The sequence below is a fragment of the Pungitius pungitius genome, chromosome 11 (genome assembly GCF_949316345.1).
Source record: "Pungitius pungitius chromosome 11, fPunPun2.1, whole genome shotgun sequence".
NCBI lineage: Eukaryota > Metazoa > Chordata > Actinopteri > Perciformes > Gasterosteidae > Pungitius > Pungitius pungitius.
Window position 1 is genome coordinate 16,777,874 of NC_084910.1, and position 19,973 is coordinate 16,797,846.

At 43.9% G+C, this 19,973-nt stretch overlaps 1 protein-coding gene across 1 annotated transcript; it reads right to left on the reverse strand.

The window, feature by feature from the left end:
• Positions 1-987: 987 nt before the first annotated feature.
• Positions 988-6,562, reverse strand: ifnlr1 (interferon lambda receptor 1). Its single transcript, XM_037453538.2, has 7 exons — positions 6,152-6,562; positions 5,507-5,633; positions 4,943-5,115; positions 4,669-4,847; positions 4,397-4,538; positions 3,363-3,493; positions 988-3,166 (listed from the first exon to the last, which is right to left on the reverse strand). The coding sequence occupies exons 1-7, from the start codon at positions 6,198-6,200 to the stop codon at positions 2,225-2,227; spliced, it is 1,743 nt and encodes a 580-aa protein (XP_037309435.2). The 5' UTR covers positions 6,201-6,562; the 3' UTR covers positions 988-2,224.
• Positions 6,563-19,973: the final 13,411 nt, after the last annotated feature.

The window sequence follows — 19,973 nt, forward strand, 5'->3', positions numbered from 1 at the left end:
CTCCTGCGTGGATAACTGAGTTAGCTGGATACTTTTCAGGATGAGATGACGTAGGTCAGGCTTTTCGTTGAAAGAGTTGAGATAATAATTTTTGCCAGCAACATCTCATTGGATGACGTGCACGCGTGATTGTCCTGATGACTGACATCTGGTTCAAACTAACGAAACAGTTTGAGCGCGGATCCACCTTCGGGGAACCGAGAAAGTCTGATATCAATCATCTCGGTAATTTGAGCTGGATAATGGGACATTTGATCGACTTAGTTGAACCACGTACGAGGAACAGGGCCCTGGTCTTAAACCAGCTCATATTATTAATGTAACCGAGAAGATCACTTCCTCTTTGTAAGTGAATCACATGCATAGCTGCTCTTTTCTCAGGTAGTTATAAGCCACATTATATTTCTTACTTTGAGATCTCCAAACGTACATTTCAAACATGCACTAAAATGTTGTTCTTGAGCATTAATCTCACAAGTTTGCTGATACGTTACTAAACTATTCCAATAGCACCCATCACCCCCCCTCTCCATAAGCTGAAAAGCACTGTAAAGAAACACCTCAAACTTTACAAACTTTCCCCAAACAATACATTGTTTCAAAAGCAAATTACCATTTTTACTGTGCACAATGGTCTGTATATTTATGTAAAATCACTATATTGAATGATTTGTCAGTACAATTTCTAGTACATATTAACAGTGATAAAATGTATTTATTACAATATATGAATAGCAAAATAAGAGATATATAATTACGGTGTTTCACTGTCAAATAAACTGAATTTAACCAATTTCAATTTAACAGTCTGTTACTGTCAGGATTTGAAAGTTTTTCACCGTAAATTTGACTGACTTTGTGTTACAGTGTAACTATTTAAAAAATAACTTTCTTTACTTTTTTCTTACCACAATACAATCTGTATCGACAGAATAAACCGAAACTTGTGTCGATTATTACTTTACAACTTTGAGGAAATGTGTACGAGGCTGTTAAAAACCAGGCTGTTATCAGTGCGACTTCGGTTGAACCATGACTGCATGACCCTCTAATATGCTCTTACATACTGGAGCTTTTTTCTCCTGCAACAGCAAACAGTCACGATTACAAAATGACCTTTGGAACTTTGCAAAGTAATACACAGTAAGAATTTATTATTTTATAATAATAATTTTATAACACACAGCCCTTGTAAACATGAACAGGAATATAGCAGCAGTGATTCAGTCATTTCGGTCTCTTTTTAAACAGCTCAGAAGGTGAGAATGTCTCATGCTTTGTTTGGCCAAAAGGACATCAGGTTTGATTTCACATCTAATCTTTAAGACTGACTCCACATTAGTTTGTTTGTACATTGTCAGGAGCTACCTGGATTTTGAATTTCCCCTCGGGGATCAATAAAGTACTTCTATTCTATTCTATTACATTATAATTTAAAGGTGACCAGATTGAGTATGTGTGGCAAGTGGCAATAATGTGTCACTATGGTGATGCTAAAAAAATAAAAATTAAAACATTTACAAACTGTTTTGGCTGAGTTGAACAAAACTTTTTTGTGTGATCATAATTGCATTTTAAACCCCTTACAATAAAATAAAACAGCCTTTAGCTGTCTGAACACAGCTTTATATCACCATAACAATGCAAGAGGTTGTGAAAGATATGTCAAAGTAATTCTTTAACAAAATAACGGGGCGAAATAAAATTGGGGCGACTGAAAAATAAACTGGTTGTCTTTGGACTCACAAAGCAAGACATTTTAACGAAACCCATTTCATAAAATTCAGTAAATTCAATAAAAGTACTTCATCTGAAGCCATTAAAAACATCCAAACATAAAGCAAGGAGATTGAAAACAGTCAGGAGCATTGTTTGAAACATAAAAGGAAAACAGTCATTTTCAGAAATTCTTTAGTGACTGAATCAATGAGTAAAAAATAATCTGTAAACTGTTCAAACATGAAAATGATTGTTTTTTGCAACGCTATTACAAAGCAAATAACTTAAGAATGTATATTCACCGTCTTCAAATGTAAACACACAATTTATGATTATCCATACTTTTTGGTAATACAAACGTGATTTAATAAATAAATAGAAAAGGGATGGAACAAACCATTATGCATCACTTTGATTTGTAGTTAAAGGTTCACATGTGGTTGTAAAATGTCTTAATTCACATTGTATTTCTACCAAAGCACCCGTCAACCTCCTGCAATGCACATTAGTCTGCAATATGCACCACCCAACCTCCCAGCAGGATTGGCTTTGTCTCCTCTACTTCGCTTTCTTCTTCTTTCCCGCCTCCCTCCTCTTTTTTGGGACCGGCGCAGGTCCGCGGGCAGCCCGTCGTTCTGTATCCACAAACGTCTTTGGATTGAGTCTCAAGAAGGAGCGCGGGAAAACAGTTTGGTGTGTCTCTCTGTGCTGCGTCACCCGACGACGCGTTCGTCCATCCCTGCTGGACATAAGGAGCGTCCGGTTGCGACGGGGGATAGTGGCCGTTGCAGTAGGGGTGCGTTGGCGTGGTTACGGTGCTATCGTCGCACCCTGAGTCCGTAAACTCTGAGCCGTCGAAGCTGTTGATTGAGGCCAACGACGGCCCGGAATCTTTGAGGTCCGATAAAAGGGGTTTCCTCTCCGGGCTGAGGGGTGTCCCTCTGTCCCCGGCGCTGCTGCTCTGTAACTGAGGAAGCAGCAACACAAGTTGTCCTTTGGTACCCAGCACCGTGTGCAGGCACAGTCGCCCGGCCGCGTTGTCCTCGTCAGGTTCCTCGTCAGGTTCCTCGTGAGGCAGCGCTTGCTTTCTGTATGGCGTTGGCCTCGGATCCCACCTTTCGAGCGTTGGCGCGTGACCGGTCCCTACGCGGCCGTTTTTGTTAGGCTCTTGGACCACCACACCGTAGGTCTCGGAGGAATGAGCACTCGTGTCCTCTGGGCCTGAAGTCCGGCTGCGTTCACCCGTGCCGACGGTGCCATCTTGCCAGTTTTGGCCAAGGTTGTCCTGGGGGGAGTAACCTGCTGACCTCGCCGGGGTCTTCGCTTGGGTCATTGTCTCTACTGTTTTTTCAGTTTCGATGCAGATCTCCACCTTAAAAATCTTGATATTCCAGTCCAGGGGCTCCATCACTTCGGGCGGGGTGCTGGGGCTGATTTCCTGTTTGGACTAAAAAGGGCAAAGCTAATAATACACACGACAGAAAGCATTTGCCTCATCACCACAATAAGTTATACCGAAAGCAGCATGAGTCACTGAAACTCCCAACAACTTCAGAAGTACTTCGCACCTTCAATAACTTAAGGAATAAGGAAGCATTTCCTTGTCCACACACCAAAGGGAATCACAGAAAGGCTAGTCTTACCAGTATCATTGGGATGCTTTTTCCCTTTCCACCGTTCACGTATTTGCACATGAACACGACCGATGTTGCAATGACGGCCGCGAGGAGAGCAGCACTCGCCAGAAGCCACGGCAGGAAATCCAGAGGATCACCTGAGGCACAAGGGAGTTGACGTCATACACCAAGACAGGAGGACACAACGCACCTGTAACAGCGGACGCCCTCGAGCGCTTTAAAGCGGTGAGTAAAAATTCCCATTGTGACAGTTTCAGGACATTGTTTGTGACAGTCTGCGGATGTACCAGAATTCACAACCACTTTCCTGAAACAGGAATGCGTTTAGTAGCAGGAATTTGCATAGCAACCGAGATGTGGGGTTTCCCTCTTTAGGAGTGTAGGCTTTGAAAGTGGAAAAAGGCTTTTGTACCTGTGTAATGTTTTCAAGGTATAACGTTACCCGTATTTGTTTAAAATAGTTGCTGATAGAGTTTGCCGTGGAAAATACACAATGAGGCAAACTAAGACGAGACGTACCTTTGCAAACAGAGTAATCTAATCTCGTGTCTCATCAGTATGGCAGCAACAAAAGAGCTTAGTGTCAAGATAATCCTTTTCCTTGAAAAGGCCCATATGTTTGGTTAATCAACTTTCAAGAATTTTAGAGGTTTGGATTCTCAGTATGAATAAACATTGTCATTGTGGCCAAAATGAATAAACCACAGTGTGCCTGTTCTTGAGCGATGTGTTAATTAGTGCGGGTGCAGGCATCTAAAAAGTGGATTCATAACAAACAATATTTTTCGTTTCCGAGTGGCTTGAGGAGATGAACATAGAGTACAAATGAACATAGAATAGAGAACATTTTCAAGGACCAGTGTTGCATTCAGTCTATTATTTACGTTTTCCGTTCTCATTTTTCATTCCAAGTAATTTTAATCCAAAATTGGGAACATACCTTCCCTAAACGCGTGTCTTAGAAACGAATGGTCAACATGATTGTGACTATGCATGTACATTGTAGACATTTACAAATGACCCCCGAGCACTGTGCCCACCTGGCAGCGTGACACAGAAGTGGGCTGGCTCACTCTCCGAGCGGCCTGCTTCCGCCTGGGGTGTGTACACCACGTAGCCGCAGTACTCTGTTCGGTTGTTCTTCAAGCCGATGACAAACCGGCCAGTTGTTGTTTTATTTACCTGAAGAGAGAAAGCAACATATCAATAACGGTAACGGGACTTTAAAAAAAAATCTTTTTATACGATTTTGCACGATTATATAACATTGGTTTGATTGAGACTATATCTGATTGTTTAAATGGAGACTCACCGTCGCGGCCCACAGTGGCTCTGTGATTTTTAAGATATAAACTAATCCAGTTTCGAAGGGTTTGCTCCTGGTGATGATGTCAGCAACGGAGACTCCGTTTGGCCCCAGGGGAACGGTCACATTGACATAGAAGGCCGACACTGTCGAGTGTGTAGATAAGACGGGCGGACCGAGCGTGGCTACGGGGGAAAAGGGAGATGAGTGGTTCACGTCGCAGCAGAACATATTTGGCTTTGCGGGAAGCAAAGACGTGCACGAGTGTGGAGATTCTTACTTTTCGCTATAGGTGTGAACCTCACGGTTTGGCCATGTAGGTTGCCGTTGCAGTAGACCTGAGCGTGGTAGTGGACGTCGTGGACTGATGGCGTTTCCGCAGTCAGGTCGCAGACCAGAGCCGTGATGTTCTGACACTCCTCTTTTATCAGGAACTTCCCTTCTGCTACGTCACTACAAAAAGAAACGCAGTGCAGGCTCAACTTTTATTCTTTACGATTGCACCTAAACTAAAGCAATGAGCATCTTGACCCGTCATCCACCGGATCACACAGTTACTTTTTGAGGCTGACACAAATGACAGGAAACCCGAGGAAAACCTCTTCCTCTGCAGGGGATCTTTCTCTTGGAGAACGTCTACTTAGACGAGAACTACGTGACGTTCACGCTATGAGGTCCGTCTTGGGAGACTCATCCTCTTAGTCCTTTGGGTATGTTGCCGACTACGTGCAGATGAAACAACTCTAAAATGTGATCAGAGTTTGATCCAATGTGCCGTCTGCCCACCTCTCTATACGGATCTCTTTGTGGAGGCGCCAAGGTGCGTAGTACTAGTCATTCTTACCTCTTGTACCGCACGCTGTAGAGGACCTCTTCCCCGGGGCAAGCCGGCTCCGCGGCGTCCCAGTGGAGCACGTTGTGAAAGTTCTTTGAGTCGAAACTCACTTTCCCGTTGATAGTCGAAAGACACGCTGTGGGGACGAAGAAGTCTGGGAGTCATCTACAAGAGCCGCGTGCAGTCTGTATACAGACAAGTGTATATTTTCTTTGATGCAGGAAGAAAAATGTCCCCTTGTAGTGCCCATATTTGATTAGCTTGAGTTTTTCTCTATGTAGACCACATACTCATGATGCAGAGCCACATGCTGAGCTAGGGAGTTACCAAATCCGGACATATTACGTCTTATATGTTATTTCCCATGCTGCGTATCGCAGATGTGAAAATTGAAAATGACTCACTTAAAATCAGCACATTTATCGGCTTGTTGTCCAATGTTACAACCGACATCATTGCATTTTCCCGTCGATCACTATCATTCAAAAGTGCTCGTTGAGGGAGAGACGGAATCACTCTCGGTCACAAACGTTAATGAGCTTCATTCCATTTGTGTTATTTATTCCTCCGAATAGCACTGCTTTGTCTAAAAATGACCCATTCCATCTTTCAACATCTGTAAATGAAAACATGAATCAGCTCCTCTGTACTCACCGTAGCAGATCAGGAGGAGGGTGATGACCTTCACGGACCACATCGTCATTCGGTGTGTCGATCACAAAAAACGAAAAAGAAAGTTCGACTCCGAAGCTGCCACCGTTTAGTGAATTCTATTGAAAGCAGCATGTATTACAAACAGCAAAAAATATCTAAACTCAACCCTTTTTATTGCCCAAATTCCTCAAACCAGAGTCGAAAATTAAAAATTTCAAAAATGTAAATGTTTTTTCCGGCCTCCGCTTCACAACCATCTCCAACGCGTCCTGGGAAAGGAGTGGCTTCACGCAGGTGTGCAGGTGTACTTTGGCACGTTATCACCTGGTTCCTGTTTTTTCATTCCTTCACGTTCCGCCCACTTGCATTCTTTCTCACTCTTTCGCGGGCTCTCTCTCTCTCTCTCCCCGTCTCTCTCTCTTTTCTTGTCTCTTGTTTTTCCGGTTATTTCTGGTTAGTAGAGTTCGCGGTAAATGAAGAATAACCGGAAAAGACTGAAAGCAAAAAAACATGTGAGTTCACACACAGGGTTTTGGTGGTGGTGAGTTGAAGCCCTTTACAATTGGCTCAACCAGGGGACCTGGAATGCTTTTTAGTATAAATGTTAATCTAATCTGCCGGTATTGCTATATTTTCACGTAGGTGATCACAATCAGCCGCTATCTTCACTTGCGTCGAGCGTTTGCACAAGGAAGAAACATCTTTTACACTAGAAAGATCGTACAGGAGCTACATCTTTAGTGAGGATCTTTAAACACCATTGCGCTTAATTTAGCGCAGTGCGTCCGGTTGGATTCACAAACGCAGCCGGGGTGTGTTTAAGGTGACGAGGCCGCCACGTAGAACCTGTTGTTGGCTCATTGTTAACGATTAATGAGACCGACTCATTCATTGTCTTTTAAATGAACATTTTAAATAAATGAAAACAATGATGAACCTGTGTTCATGAGTCGCCCCAGTTTCGCGTCATACGCTGACCTCACACGAGCTTTTTTACAGTATAATGTCGTGTGCGTCAAACCCCAACGTGTCCACTCTGCTTTAGTTTCCAATGCGTCTTGTAAACAAACAGATCCCCTGATTCTCATGTCAGACATTTGACTGTTTTCTACAGGTCGAGCTCCGGCTCTGGAACCCCAGCTGGGGATGGAATGCAGCTGTTAGGCGTCGACACCTCACCAGTGTGAGGAAGCTGCAAAGCGTTTAGTGAAGTGAGTCACTAAACGCTTTGCAGCTTCCTCACAAATGACACATTAGTGGATGTTTGAACTCTCCATAATGACTCTGCTGAAGTATTACTCAGCGTATGTAATATGTGTGCACAGCCAAAATTGTGAAGATTATATTGAGGAAAGTGTGAACTCTTTGGAGGTGATGAGGCTTTTAAAAATGAAATCAAAGCCGGTTTAACACGCCCAGTCCAAGAATAGTGGGCTACTTGTTTCTTTGCGTACTTAATAAAAAAATGTACATAACCTCCACACATTCCCATGCATTCATAAAATTAGATGAGTGATGAGTTTGTTCAGCATTCATGCATGCTTTTAGAATCAGTTTTTTGCAATGTTAGCAGTTCCCTTTGTGCATCTTGAATGATAAGTTACATGTTGGACACTGGAAGTTATTTTAACTGACTATAAAGTCACTGTTGAATCTTAATCGCGTGCTGAATAAATGTGGTTTTAATGTGGTCTTAAGCATTAAGCTGGGGTCATAATGAGGGAGCTGCTATTCCCGTGTTGATGAACAGTGTGCACATAATTTCCCCTCTACAGCAAGATTTTTCAAATATACTCCAAGCCAAAACATTAAAGTATAAAGTAAGCAATCAATCTAATCTTTCAGATACTGACAGGCTTTAATACAACGGCGCGCTTAATTTAAATTGCATTTGCAAGAGTGACATGTAAAGCCTGTGTGGATTTGTTGCACCGAGGCAGAGACAATCTTCTTTACTGATCTCGTTCGAATCCTTATTGACGTCAGCCTCCCCCTGATATTGCACTGCTCTTTGTGTACACAATCGTATCAGTCTTATCATCGGCTGTTTTCCGTTGGTTATGATCAGGGACACCTTGTTATGAGCAACAACATCCTCGCGGTGATTTGCTCCTGTGGTTGATTTTAATTAAGCCGTTGTTTGACTACTCTCCTGTAACCGCTGTCACCGCCGTCTGCCACCTGTCTGCCAGATAATACAGGCGTCCCTTGTAAACCTCAGAGATCACGTTGGCTTTAAATGGAACCCGTTGACCTGTTGTAGACGTGGTTCATTCAGTTCAGTATGCGATGGGCTCGCTCTTCAGTTGGTTCAACCTCTGAATTTTATTGCAGAGATCCTCTGCCTTTTCCTCTTTGCACTTCAAGCATGCGCACGTCGTCCTTTGCACTGTCGCAGCGGATCAAACGTCTCCCACTTCACCGGCCTCCTTGAGTCACAAAGACTGAGCGACACCTTTGATCCCATTCGGTGCACACAGGTTGGCGGGCATCTGGATCTGCTCTAGAAAAGTGCAGTATAAACTAGATTTTACAGCAGAACCGTTTAGAAGAGTCCATCTTTTCCAGTTTTAAAATGGATGTTTCTACATTGGAGCAGTTCAAACTTCTGCAGAGGATATATTTCATCTCAATGTTGTCTCCTTTTTACTGCGAAAGAAAAACGGCTATGACAGGTTATGACTGGTGTGGCAAAAAAACTGAGACAGGCTAACAGACGAGCTGCCAAGTTTAAAGAATGAGAAGAAGATGCTGGAATGACATGCGCTGCCCTACGCAGAGTCAAACAGTCCCTCCATTAAAAGCCACCGAATTTAAATCAAGGGGATAACCCTCAACAACATATTTATAGGCTCCCATCAAAGAACAAAATCGTTGGATTCTTCTGAACCACACGCTTACTAATGGAAATATAATGGTGTTGTGAGAGGTGCCCTTTTCATAAATCAATGAGGATGGATTCATTCTCTTTTTTTTAAACTGTCTGCAATGTATCTTGAGGCTTAGACCCTTGGTCTGATCAGTAATGCGATTTGTGTATCGCACGCCGGGCCTCTGAAAACACAGCTGTGGAATGACAAAGAGAAAGAAAATCAAAAAGCATTAAAAAAACATTTAACACACCACTTGTTATAAGCATTAGTTTTTTTGTTACTGCTGATGAAAGCCAAACCATTTGGTTTTCAATGATTGCAGCTGGTGCCCCTTCAAAACAAAGCAAGGTCTACTTTTTACCACCAGTTTGGACCAGATTTTACATTTGACCCATTTTCCCTATTTACATTTAAACTATTTCTCAAAGGCCTCAAACTTTGATGTCATGTTGATCTTCTGGAGACCCCTTAAGTTTGACCTACGACCTTAAAGCACCCAGAATGGAAAACCACTGGTGATCAAGTTAGGAATGCTGGTACGTGTTGCTCGGGTGGCGTCACAAAATGTTGTCGAACTGGACTCAGCTCTGATGTCAAAGCTTTGACAGGTCCCTTTCTCTACAGCATACCGCTTCCAAAATAACAATACGTCAGCTGTACTGTAGAGGCAAAATATTTCTCGTAACAATCATGCAGTGTTGGTACCAGCAGCTCGAGAGTGAAGCAACATTTTACATTCAACTCTCCTAAATAAAAACAACTGAAAGGTACATGTGTGCATGCTTATGCTTGTACACAAAAAAGTCTCGTTCCCCGCCAGAGCAATCCAAGTGTCTCGTGATTTCTCACTTGATCTAAATCCATTATTAAGAAAAAGGGTTAATGCACCACAATAAACCTGACCAATACTCTGGGACCAGGTTAGAATGACATCAATCAGAGAGGAAGAAAAGAAACCAAAGATAACCCTGACTGTGTAAATTGAGTCGTCCCATGGACCGGTCTCCTTCAGGGTAGGGTGATTTATGTCTTGCCTTCTACTTCATAATTTCTGATTTAAACTACTTCCCAGCCCTTTCTGTATCTGCCAGAGAGCCTCAAACACTCAACAACGGTGGGACAGAACTAAAGCCTCAAGGAGTTAGCCGGAGTTATCTGTGGCTAGCCGGAGCTAGCCGGAGTTAGCCATAGCGCCTCGGAGACCATGAGACAGAGAGGGGGGGGATTGGTATTGGGCCTCGGAACCCTCTTTGGCCGGTTTCTTGTGTTGACCATGGCAGAAAAATAACTTCTTCATGACCACCTGTGGACAGATGAGGAACAGCAGGTGTGAAGCATCTTGAGTGGTTCGGAAAATGTATCTCCAAAACACCTCCCAGGACCACACAAATGTGATTAAATCGACTGTTCAAAGAGTATTGCAACCATCCATTTGGCTTCAGCTTGTTAGCTTGTTGCTGCTGTCTCTCCTACTGTAAATAGACTAACACTGTGTTCTCTCATTAGCAGTGAAAACAAGCACGAATCTCAGTCAACATTACAGCCAACTGGAATTTATTACGGCCCTTGAGTAACCATTGATCATTAGAGGAGACACTGCCGATGTGCAATGAACTTAGCTGGGAGGGTTTTAATGCCAGTCCTGTCATTTTTAACTCAACGTTACTGAGTGATGTGGATCTGCGGGAGCTGCATTTACCAAAGGCCCCATGCGTCATTCTGGGCTGGCAACCGCTATCCATCATTCGTCCCAGGGAAGCAGGTCTCTTGGACGTTTAATGCGCGGATAGAAGACAAAATACATCACAACTGAATAATGCGTAAATGAATGCAAGTCCCCTCTGGGCTTCTCCCCGGATTCACAAATCAAAACGTGACCATTTGTAAGGCACGGACCAGACTTGAGTATGTGGCCTGTGTAATATTTTGCCGAGATGCATTTCACCTTGGGAACTGAATTATAACGGAGGCATAAATGAGCTCTCTAAAGGGCACATTGTGTCCTCCAAGTCAAATCCATTTTTCCATATTAATGCGTCTTCACAGGGTACTATGGACTCACACCGTCGACTTTTTCTCTTTGTCAGGCGTTGTTTCTTGTTCTAAAAGTCAATATTTATCTGGGTTTGCTAGTGTAAAATGAACAATTTCTCAAAACATCTTGAAGGTCTATAAATAAAAAGAATAATATCATTATGAGTATAACACTGCTGGGTAACCAAAAAGAGTAGTTGATTTATTTTCACTAATTCTTTTCGATATAATAAAAAAAAGCTGGTCCGGCTCACAGTGCAATCGAGACGGAAATGAGGGCTCTCTTCTCTATTCATTGAGTGGAGGCGTTTAGTTTATCCCGTGACAATCCAATTTCTCAGTGGCAGAAAAACCCTCCTCTCTTTAATCCGTCAACGTCACATCCGTTTCATCCCATACAATCCAAAGTTACTTGAACAAGATCCACGGACCGCATCTCTTTTTGCCATTTTTTCCAACTTCCAAGACCAGAACAAACCGCACCACGCCGGTTGTTCGAGGTCGGGTTTTTCCCACGATGGCGGCTCCTTGATGGCGGACAGCTTGTGTGAGTCGAGGCCCTTCGCGTCGCTGACGGAGGACCAGGCAGGCCGCGTGGTCTGTTTCCTCCTCGTTTCAGACATTTTGTTTGTGTGACACCGTGTCCTTGTTTGCATCGAGCATCCTGTCCTGGTTCAATCGAGCTACATCCGCCGAAGCACCCGGACTGTTGTGCACGGCGGTAGACGTCGTTTTGTGCTAGCGGCGCGTTGAGAAAGCCGCTCACCCATTCTGACAGCGGCGCAGAGGCACGTGACGCCGCCCTTCAAAATCAGTCAACGCTGAAACGAAATTAAACGAAAGGTACGTAACGAATCAAAAGGGCTCGAACTCGCTGTCGAGAGAGAAGACGGTTAAATTAAAGTGATGCTTTTTTTCAAACGGCGACACTGGGAAACTGGGATTGAGAGGGACTGAGATGAAGGACAGGCGGAATATTGACAAATGTAGAAAGGTATAATGATAAAAAGAAAACCTGAGTGAAAGATGTGTTTGAATACGTTTTGTATGCAGCACCACTAGTTCTACAAAAAAGAAGTGATTCATACAAAAGAGAGATTAGTTTAGCAGCTTTTAATGTGCGACAATTTACAACTGTGAAGAATGTAGCACTTGTTATTATGTAATTATGTAAGTCACAACAAAGTGAAGATAAACTACTCATTAGACATTTCTTTTTTTTTTTCTGTGTATACAAATCATTACTCCACCAAACCTAGAGTGTAATGATTTCATTATTCAGGGGGACTCCTCTTTTATTTTAGCAATTATTTTCTAATACATGAAGTGACAGTAAATTTAAGTCTGCCCACCGTTCATTGTAACGTCTCTGAATACAGTTTACTACACATGAGAACAATAAGTCTCCTTCCTGTTGAGTGTGGTTGATTCTTGCATTATTATTATTTTAGAAAAAGGTACATCCACCTTAATGATAAAAGACGGAGTAAATATCACAGTCTTGTGGAAATAAAGCGATATTATTTTCCAAAGTGTTGAAATGTCTCATTTTTAAATGTCTGACCTGCTTCTAATCTGTAAGTAATTCACTTCAATCAAATTACTTGCTTCCCAATTTTCAGATGAAAAAAATACATTTACAATATAATGAATCTATCTGCTGTAAAGGTTTGGATTGGTAATCAATTGATATGATTGCCAGGTTTAGCAGAACAAATCAATGTCCTACAGAGCAGTTTTTCCTCTTTGTCATCTGACATGTGGGTCGATCCCTCGCTCACGTTTCTCTTTTTTTTCACTGTGTCATCTTTCTGTATAATTTCTGTATCTTTCAACATGGCACTACGCAGAAGAAGAGTAGTATATAAACCAAAACACAGCACAAGACTAATAAAAGATAGACAGATACTCCCATTCATTGTGCATCACACACATTTTATGTCTCCCCTGGGGTGTTGATTCTTCAATATGAAGCACAATAATTACCACATTTATATATATATATATATATATATATATATATATTTTTAAGTATATTTGCGTTGGAATAGGCCTCTTGTTCCTGTTGATTGAAAAGTGCTCTCACACCAGAGCGTAATTAGTCGAAAAGAAATCAAGAAATAAGAAAGTTCTTTAGCAAAAAAAGAAAGAAAGGTATAATCTAGTGGATGGAGATTTACACATTTTATTTCCCCACCCTGTTAATTAATATATGATTATCACAATCTAATGATGAGGAAACCATTTGAATGCAGGATGGTTGGAAACGTGTAATCAGTCTCTTCCTCTCTCCATTTGACACCCACTCAACGCTTTTTAACAGTAATTGATTTCCCAAGTGTGATGCTTTTAAGCCGACTGTGGTCTCGTTATTCCGAAAACATCCTCATCCCCCAAAAACTAAATGATGGGAAGACTTTAAATAAGACGCCAAGTCTTTAATTTGAGTCCCTTTTTACTGCCGAGGTTCTGGATGATTTCATTCATTACGTGAAAAATCTTAGGGATCACCATCATCTCTTTTCCCTGGGTGACCTTGAAAATGCTTTATTTTTCTGTTGTTGAACTCTTAACAAGTCACCAAGAGTACTGCAGGGGAAAGATAAATGCTGATAAACATCAGCTTCCATTAGACCTGAACGCAATGCAAATGGCCTCCGAATTTTGCGCAGGTGTCTGTTTCCATATCTGAGTGTCAGGGAACTGTAATCTTGCGTCTCCTTCTCCTTTTAAAAGCAGAAATGCGCTCCGTGATCGCACTTTGTGCAAAGCAATCACATCCCGCTTTGAGAGTTAACAAGATACAACGTTGTGAAGTGAAGGCACCTGTCAGTAGCTGTGTTCACTAACACTTGAGATAAAGGTTTCCTGCAAGCAAAACATCCAGCGCATCAATGAATAAGAAATGTGTTCCCGTCATTATCGGCACGAGACTCATCAAATTCCAGGGCAAAGAGATTCTAGCTGTTTAAAAAGAGGAAACCGTCACATCATATTTTGCGACTCGATGCTGCACCACCGAAGAAAGTCATTAAAAAAAAAAACAATCAGATAATCAAACATTTTTTGCCCAGCATCCAGTTTAAATATGCTAATTGAGATAGCTGCAAGGTCTGCAGTCTCCAGCAAAATATGCAACATGGAGAGATAAATCCAAGGGGCTTTTTTTGTGATCAATGTCAACGCTTTCAGCTGTGGTTTTGCAAAAAAAACAAAAAAAACCCGGCAGTTCAATAAGAGATGACGGAATGAGAAAATGTGTGCTTCTTCTACCCAAACTCAGCCGGATTCAACTTTCTCTCCTCATTTGACCCAGAAATACTCCACACGCCGCCTTCGTCATTTAATGGCAGCCGCGGATCCCCCCCCCCCCCCCCGACATCCGTCTGGTCTCCCTGGAAAGGAAGGCGAAAACTCGATGTGACAGGCTGACGGCTGCTTTGGGAAGCAGGGCGGGCTGGAGGGGGGGGGGGGGGGATGTCAGTGACCCCGCCCAGTGTGGTGTGACCTTTTTCGCGGAATGGATTTTTCAAATCACGCCCGTGTTGTTGTTTTTTTGGAGACTTGTCGTTTTTTTTTCATTTGTTGTCGATGAATCTCGCTCACGGAAACACGTGCTCGCCCACAAACCCTCGAACAGCCCAGTCGGCGTGCACGCCGGCCCAGTTTTCTCAGCAAAGGTCAGGGCCTGCCCATGATTTCGGGAGCCCCTTTCGCGTGACAAATACACGACATCACGGACGAGGGCATAGCAGGATGTTAAGCGCAGAAAATTACGCGACAGGCTCCGGGCATAAAATGCATGAGGACCACAGCCTGTTCTCCCTCAATATTTCATCCCTTCCCTGTGTATTTATGGTTAGTGGCTGGCGTCAGTCAATCTTTCAGGGGAGTGAAACTGTAAAAGCGCCTTGGAAATGGAGGGAGCAGCGTCTAGCTGACGTGAGACAGACAGATGTTGGCTAACAGCGGGCGGCGAGGCCGAAGGGAGATGCAAATAGACCTGACAGTGCAGGGAAGACGTCTGTCACTCCCCCCCCCCCCACCCACACCCCCCGGGCTCCACCTTCATGACAGATTGGGATAATTACCACTTTTTGCATCCACAGAGGCCATTAGGGATTGATCGATAGAAGGCTTCAGAATATCGCTGGCAGTAAAGTGAAGGTCCCCTTCGGTATTAGCCTGTCGAGCGTCGCTTTTGTCTGCTGGCGTGACGGAGCAAACGTTCTGTGGTGCAAAGGGGCCTCTCCCAGCATGTTGCAGTACGAAATAACTGTAACTGGGAAATAAATGTCTCAATTTGCGGTTCGCGGCCTCTTCTAAATCCAATTTTGAATTAACTAAATACCTTTTAGAAAGTTGCTTTCGGCATCTGTCGGAGAGGATTTTCCATCCAACAGGCTGCTTCACTGCAAATTTATAAACGTTTTTCATCAAAACGACATTAATAACTTTGTGACGTCGACTCAGGTCCAGGTAACGCAGCATTCGCCTCTGCTGACACCTGCTGGTGCATCGTCTCCAAAAGCAACCAGACGCAGGGCCTTCATCCCCGAACGAATGATTTTGGTCCTCTGTTCGGAGCCCCTAACACCCCCGCTGACGGATCCCGCCCCCCCCCCCCCCCTACGCTCTGCTGCCTTTCGCTGATTAGCCGGAGCCAGAGACCATCCAGGAGTCATTCCACCGCTGTCTCTCCTCATTTCATTCCAGGCTGTTTCCCAGACGGTGCCTGGAATCTTAAACTCCTCCTCATACGTCTGCTGGCGAAGCGACAGGAGCACGCCGACGATCTGCGGCTTCAGCGGACGCGCCGCTGCCTCCGTTTGACGTGAAGATACCAGTGATACCACGAGAAATATGGTCTGACAATGTGACTTATCGCCACTAGATTTGATCATATTTTACACATAGTTCATTTGTTTTACATTTCCCAATTCTAAGAATCAAATCAGCTGAAATAATCAGATTTTTTCTCTTATAGGCTATAAGTCTGATTGTGGCTAATAATTTCATTAAATCTCATAACCTGAATTCGATAAATTCGTCATCTCAGACCGTAATATCCCGTTCCAAAGACACGCCTCCCTGAAGGTGAATAATCACTTAAAGACAAACTCAAGATCTAATAAACAAGTGCGTGAAAACGAATCCTTATAATAAGATCGGTTCACTCAGCCCCTTTTGGGTTATGAACAGAACTTATTTTGTTTGCGGCGTTGGGATGGAAAAACGGCTTTTTGAGATGTTATAATCTGGCCTCATAGGGAAGAGCCCGTGTGGATTGAGTGGTTTTGCTCACACTGAGCCTACGAGGCTTTACACAGATAACTGAATTGTTGCTAATAAAGCTCGCTGGAGCACACTGTGTCAGTGTGTGTGTGTGTGTGTGTTGTGTGCACGTATGTTTGTGTGTGCCTGATGCAATTGCTCTGATTTCATATTTTGCCTTTCACCACTGTTGGAATTCGCCATTTTGGGGCACAGTCGTCCCGAAATAGAAACACAACATCAGCTTGAAAGGCAGGAAGAAGGAAACCTCCAAAAAAAAACAACAACTATAATCAAGCAAACAGCAGCACGCCTGCTCGTTCACGCTGATTCGTCTGTGGGATTCAAACGAGCTGGAGCGCACGTCGAGTGGGCCTTGATGGCTCAATCAGTGCAAGTTAATTACAGCCTCCGTCGGAAAGAGGCGCAGAGCGGAGAAAACCACCCCGGTGCGGTCTCTTTTTTCTCTTTTTTCTTCGGTCATGTGAGCCGGGGAGAGGGGAGAAGGGAACAGTTACCGCGTGGCAGCGACGGAGGCCGCAAAACAAAGCCTCCTCATTAGCCGCTTGCGACTGTTGGGGCATGACTGGCAAGTCGCACAAAGGCGGGAATAAAAAAATAAAAAATAAAAAAAAGCACATGAAATGGGATCAATCAATACACACAAGCCCTCTGCGTGACCAATGAGGAGGTGATTCCATTGTGGGCCTGTCAAAGAGACGAGTGAAAAGCCGCCAAAGCCCCTTTTTATCTGTGCGGGGTTGAGAGAAAGCATGCGCAAAGCAAAAAAAAGGGCTAATTAGGAATTAGGTTGTGGTGCACTGAAAGAAAGCTTCTTTGATTCTTCTGCCATATTTGTCCCCGTTTTCTTCATGGCTCAAAGGAGCGGAGCTCATCTCACGTGGAAAACAAAAGGCTGCGTGGAGGGCATGGGGGCCTGTTTATCTGGGACACACTTCTCGTACACGCTCCACTCACCTTTATGGAAAGCCCCCCCGAACTGCTTGGGTACTCTCGGGTTCGGCTATTTGGAAAAATTACAAGTTGAGGTTTGCTTTAAACACACAAACGTGAGCTGCGTTTCTTCACTTCCAGTTTGACGTTTCGGACCGGCTTGAAAACAAAACCCTACGTTAACATGTGCTTGATCATGTCCGATTAAACTCATTTGACCCAAATGAATTATCAGCATATAGAAAAGAAAAAGAGCGCACCAGACAATCTGTTCCATGATGTGATTGAGAGTCAGTCAAGGTGAAATTTGGATTTGTTGAGTTGAGTATAATTTATTTTTACCAGCATCAAATTGACAAAAAGACCAAATTCTTCTTCGGCAATCCACTGTTCTCACTGAACAAATAATCTAAACACGAACGGGTTTAAGAATTATGTAACCGAGAACCTTACGTAGAAACAGCAACGGGCGCCTTTGCACACAAACAAAAACGCATGGAGCTTGAAATCCCTGAAGCACAGCATCGGAGTGCTTTGACAGACTCGGGCCTTTTGGGAGAGCTGTGCTGCTGTAAAGTCCTCCATCGGAGGACTTGGGGGGGGGGGGGGGGCGGGGGCCCACGTGAGCATCGACTTCTCTGGCCCCCGTGCTGCGGGAATAAGTAGTTCAACCAGACTTTGCTCTCAGTCCTATCAGACGTCCTTGTGTAGGAATGGGAGTTAGGCATTAGACGACTGAGACCCTAAAAGGGGGGGGGTTGCACCGCGTCACGCCGGGGACACTTTCCTCTGTTTCCGTGAAGCTGCATCTGATCTCATCTCACTGGATGAGCGGTTTTTTTTTTCTGCCACGTGGAGGCTTTGAGGTCCACGGTTTGCAATGTGTTCATTTTGGTTTTAAAGGATGCTCACCACAACCCACATCAAACTCAACCACAAGTAGAACATTTGCTACAAGTCTAAAGACATCATCAGCAGTTAATGAGGATTCAGAGGAGTGCTTTGGGGGGTTGAGCCTACTTCAGAGGGACCTATGGTTGCGTGTTTTTTCTTCTACAGTATTCAGTAAACCATGATGTTTTAAATATATTTATAAATAAATGGTATCAATAGCCGGTGGGAAGAGGATTCAGCAAAATACCTCCACGGACGTTGCGGTGCCTTATAGAAGTGAAGGTCTCCCAAAAAGCCCTTCAGGCTGCTCAACAAGTGAAACATCAGCGCATGCAGTTGGTTGCTCTTGATAAATAAAGCAATAAATCATTGTTCTCATCAACTCGGCTCAGCACCACATGCCACGGCCTTTCTCATGAATCTAACCGTACATCCGAGTCTGGTAAAGGTGAAGGACAGTCACGTTGACCTCATACGCCGCACCGACGTTCTCACACTGCAAAGACAGAGGAAGAGAAACGCGCGCACACACAACGCACACACAACGCACACACAAAGCATACGCATGACGTGTGTCAAAAGTGCGAGAGAGTTCGCAAACAGATGTAGCGACGGGGTCCAAATGCTCAAAGAGGGAGCGCTGTTCCAAAAGTGCAGATGGCAGATGGCAGATGGACAAAGTATCATCCAGGAACCCTGCCGCTCACCTCCCACTTTAACACCACCCTCACATGGAGCAACGACGGAGCTGCCCCCCCCCCCCGTCAGCAGAGCACCACCGTCTCGATTTGCAAAAGCTATGAGGACAAAACGCATATCGCAGTCGCTGGTACACCCCCCCCCCCCCCCATCGCTCCCAATTCAATCAGCATCATCAAAGCGATGCAAGAGTAACAAATCACGTCTGCATGTTCGGCTTTAGTTCCGTGCAAAAGCTCATCGGCGAGGTCCCATTCATTAAATGCGTCGACGCCCTCCCCGGAGATAACGAGAGGGGGGGAGGAGGAAACAGCATGAGGCCTCTTCTCTACTGGAGAGACTCATGGAGCAGAGAGAAAAAATGCTTGGCTTCCTCATTATCTGTGGCGAGCAGGACAGCTGAGGGGGAAAGAGGGCTTTGTGGGTAATAGGATGAAGAATCGAGCTGTGGGCGCCGCCTGTGATTATTCTAGGTTTCCTTACATTTTCTCAACCCCCCCCCCCCATCCTCACTGTTTCACCACTCCGAACAGACGCTCTAGTCTGACTCTAAGAGACTCGGGATCCCAGAGGAAATGGATTTTGCACACACATCAATCAATCAATCAATCTTTGACCCGTCCTCACATCTCGATCACTCAAGTTCTCTATTTGATAGAAGTGAAGTATATTTATTTAAGTACATAAGTTGTACACCTGACTCAGTTTTTTAAGTGAAAATATGCCATTTGAGCCTCAGTCTGCGAGGGTCACCTGACCACGTGGTGATTGTGATTCAACGCCACTGAGTGAAGGGTCACTACGGGCAGGAGGCACAAACTCAAGTTCAGAAGATGAGACCGCATCTGACACATGGAAATAAGACTCATACCGTGGTAAATGCATAATTAATACGTATCGGCATTCCCCAAATATCAATTACACATTATTTATAGATGCACCTATTAAGGCTGCAACACATGCTAAAGGTTCCTGGACACGTAAAGCTTTACATTAATTTTTATTGGGATTCCATTCCAATCACATCAGAGTGTTGCTGCGTCTTCATTTCAAATGAAATGAAATGAAGATTCATTAGTTTTATATAAATAATG

Bases quoted from the DNA above. Each gene is read 5' to 3' on its own strand.
- ifnlr1 (XM_037453538.2), bottom strand. From the start codon at position 6,200: ATGACGATGTGGTCCGTGAAGGTCATCACCCTCCTCCTGATCTGCTAC. The intron at 4,848-4,942 runs GTAAGAATCTCC...TTTCCCCCGTAG, and splicing joins GTTCACACCTATAGCGAAAA to CCACGCTCGGTCCGCCCGTC. The intron at 4,539-4,668 runs GTGAGTCTCCAT...TTCTCTCTTCAG, and splicing joins AGCCACTGTGGGCCGCGACG to GTAAATAAAACAACAACTGG.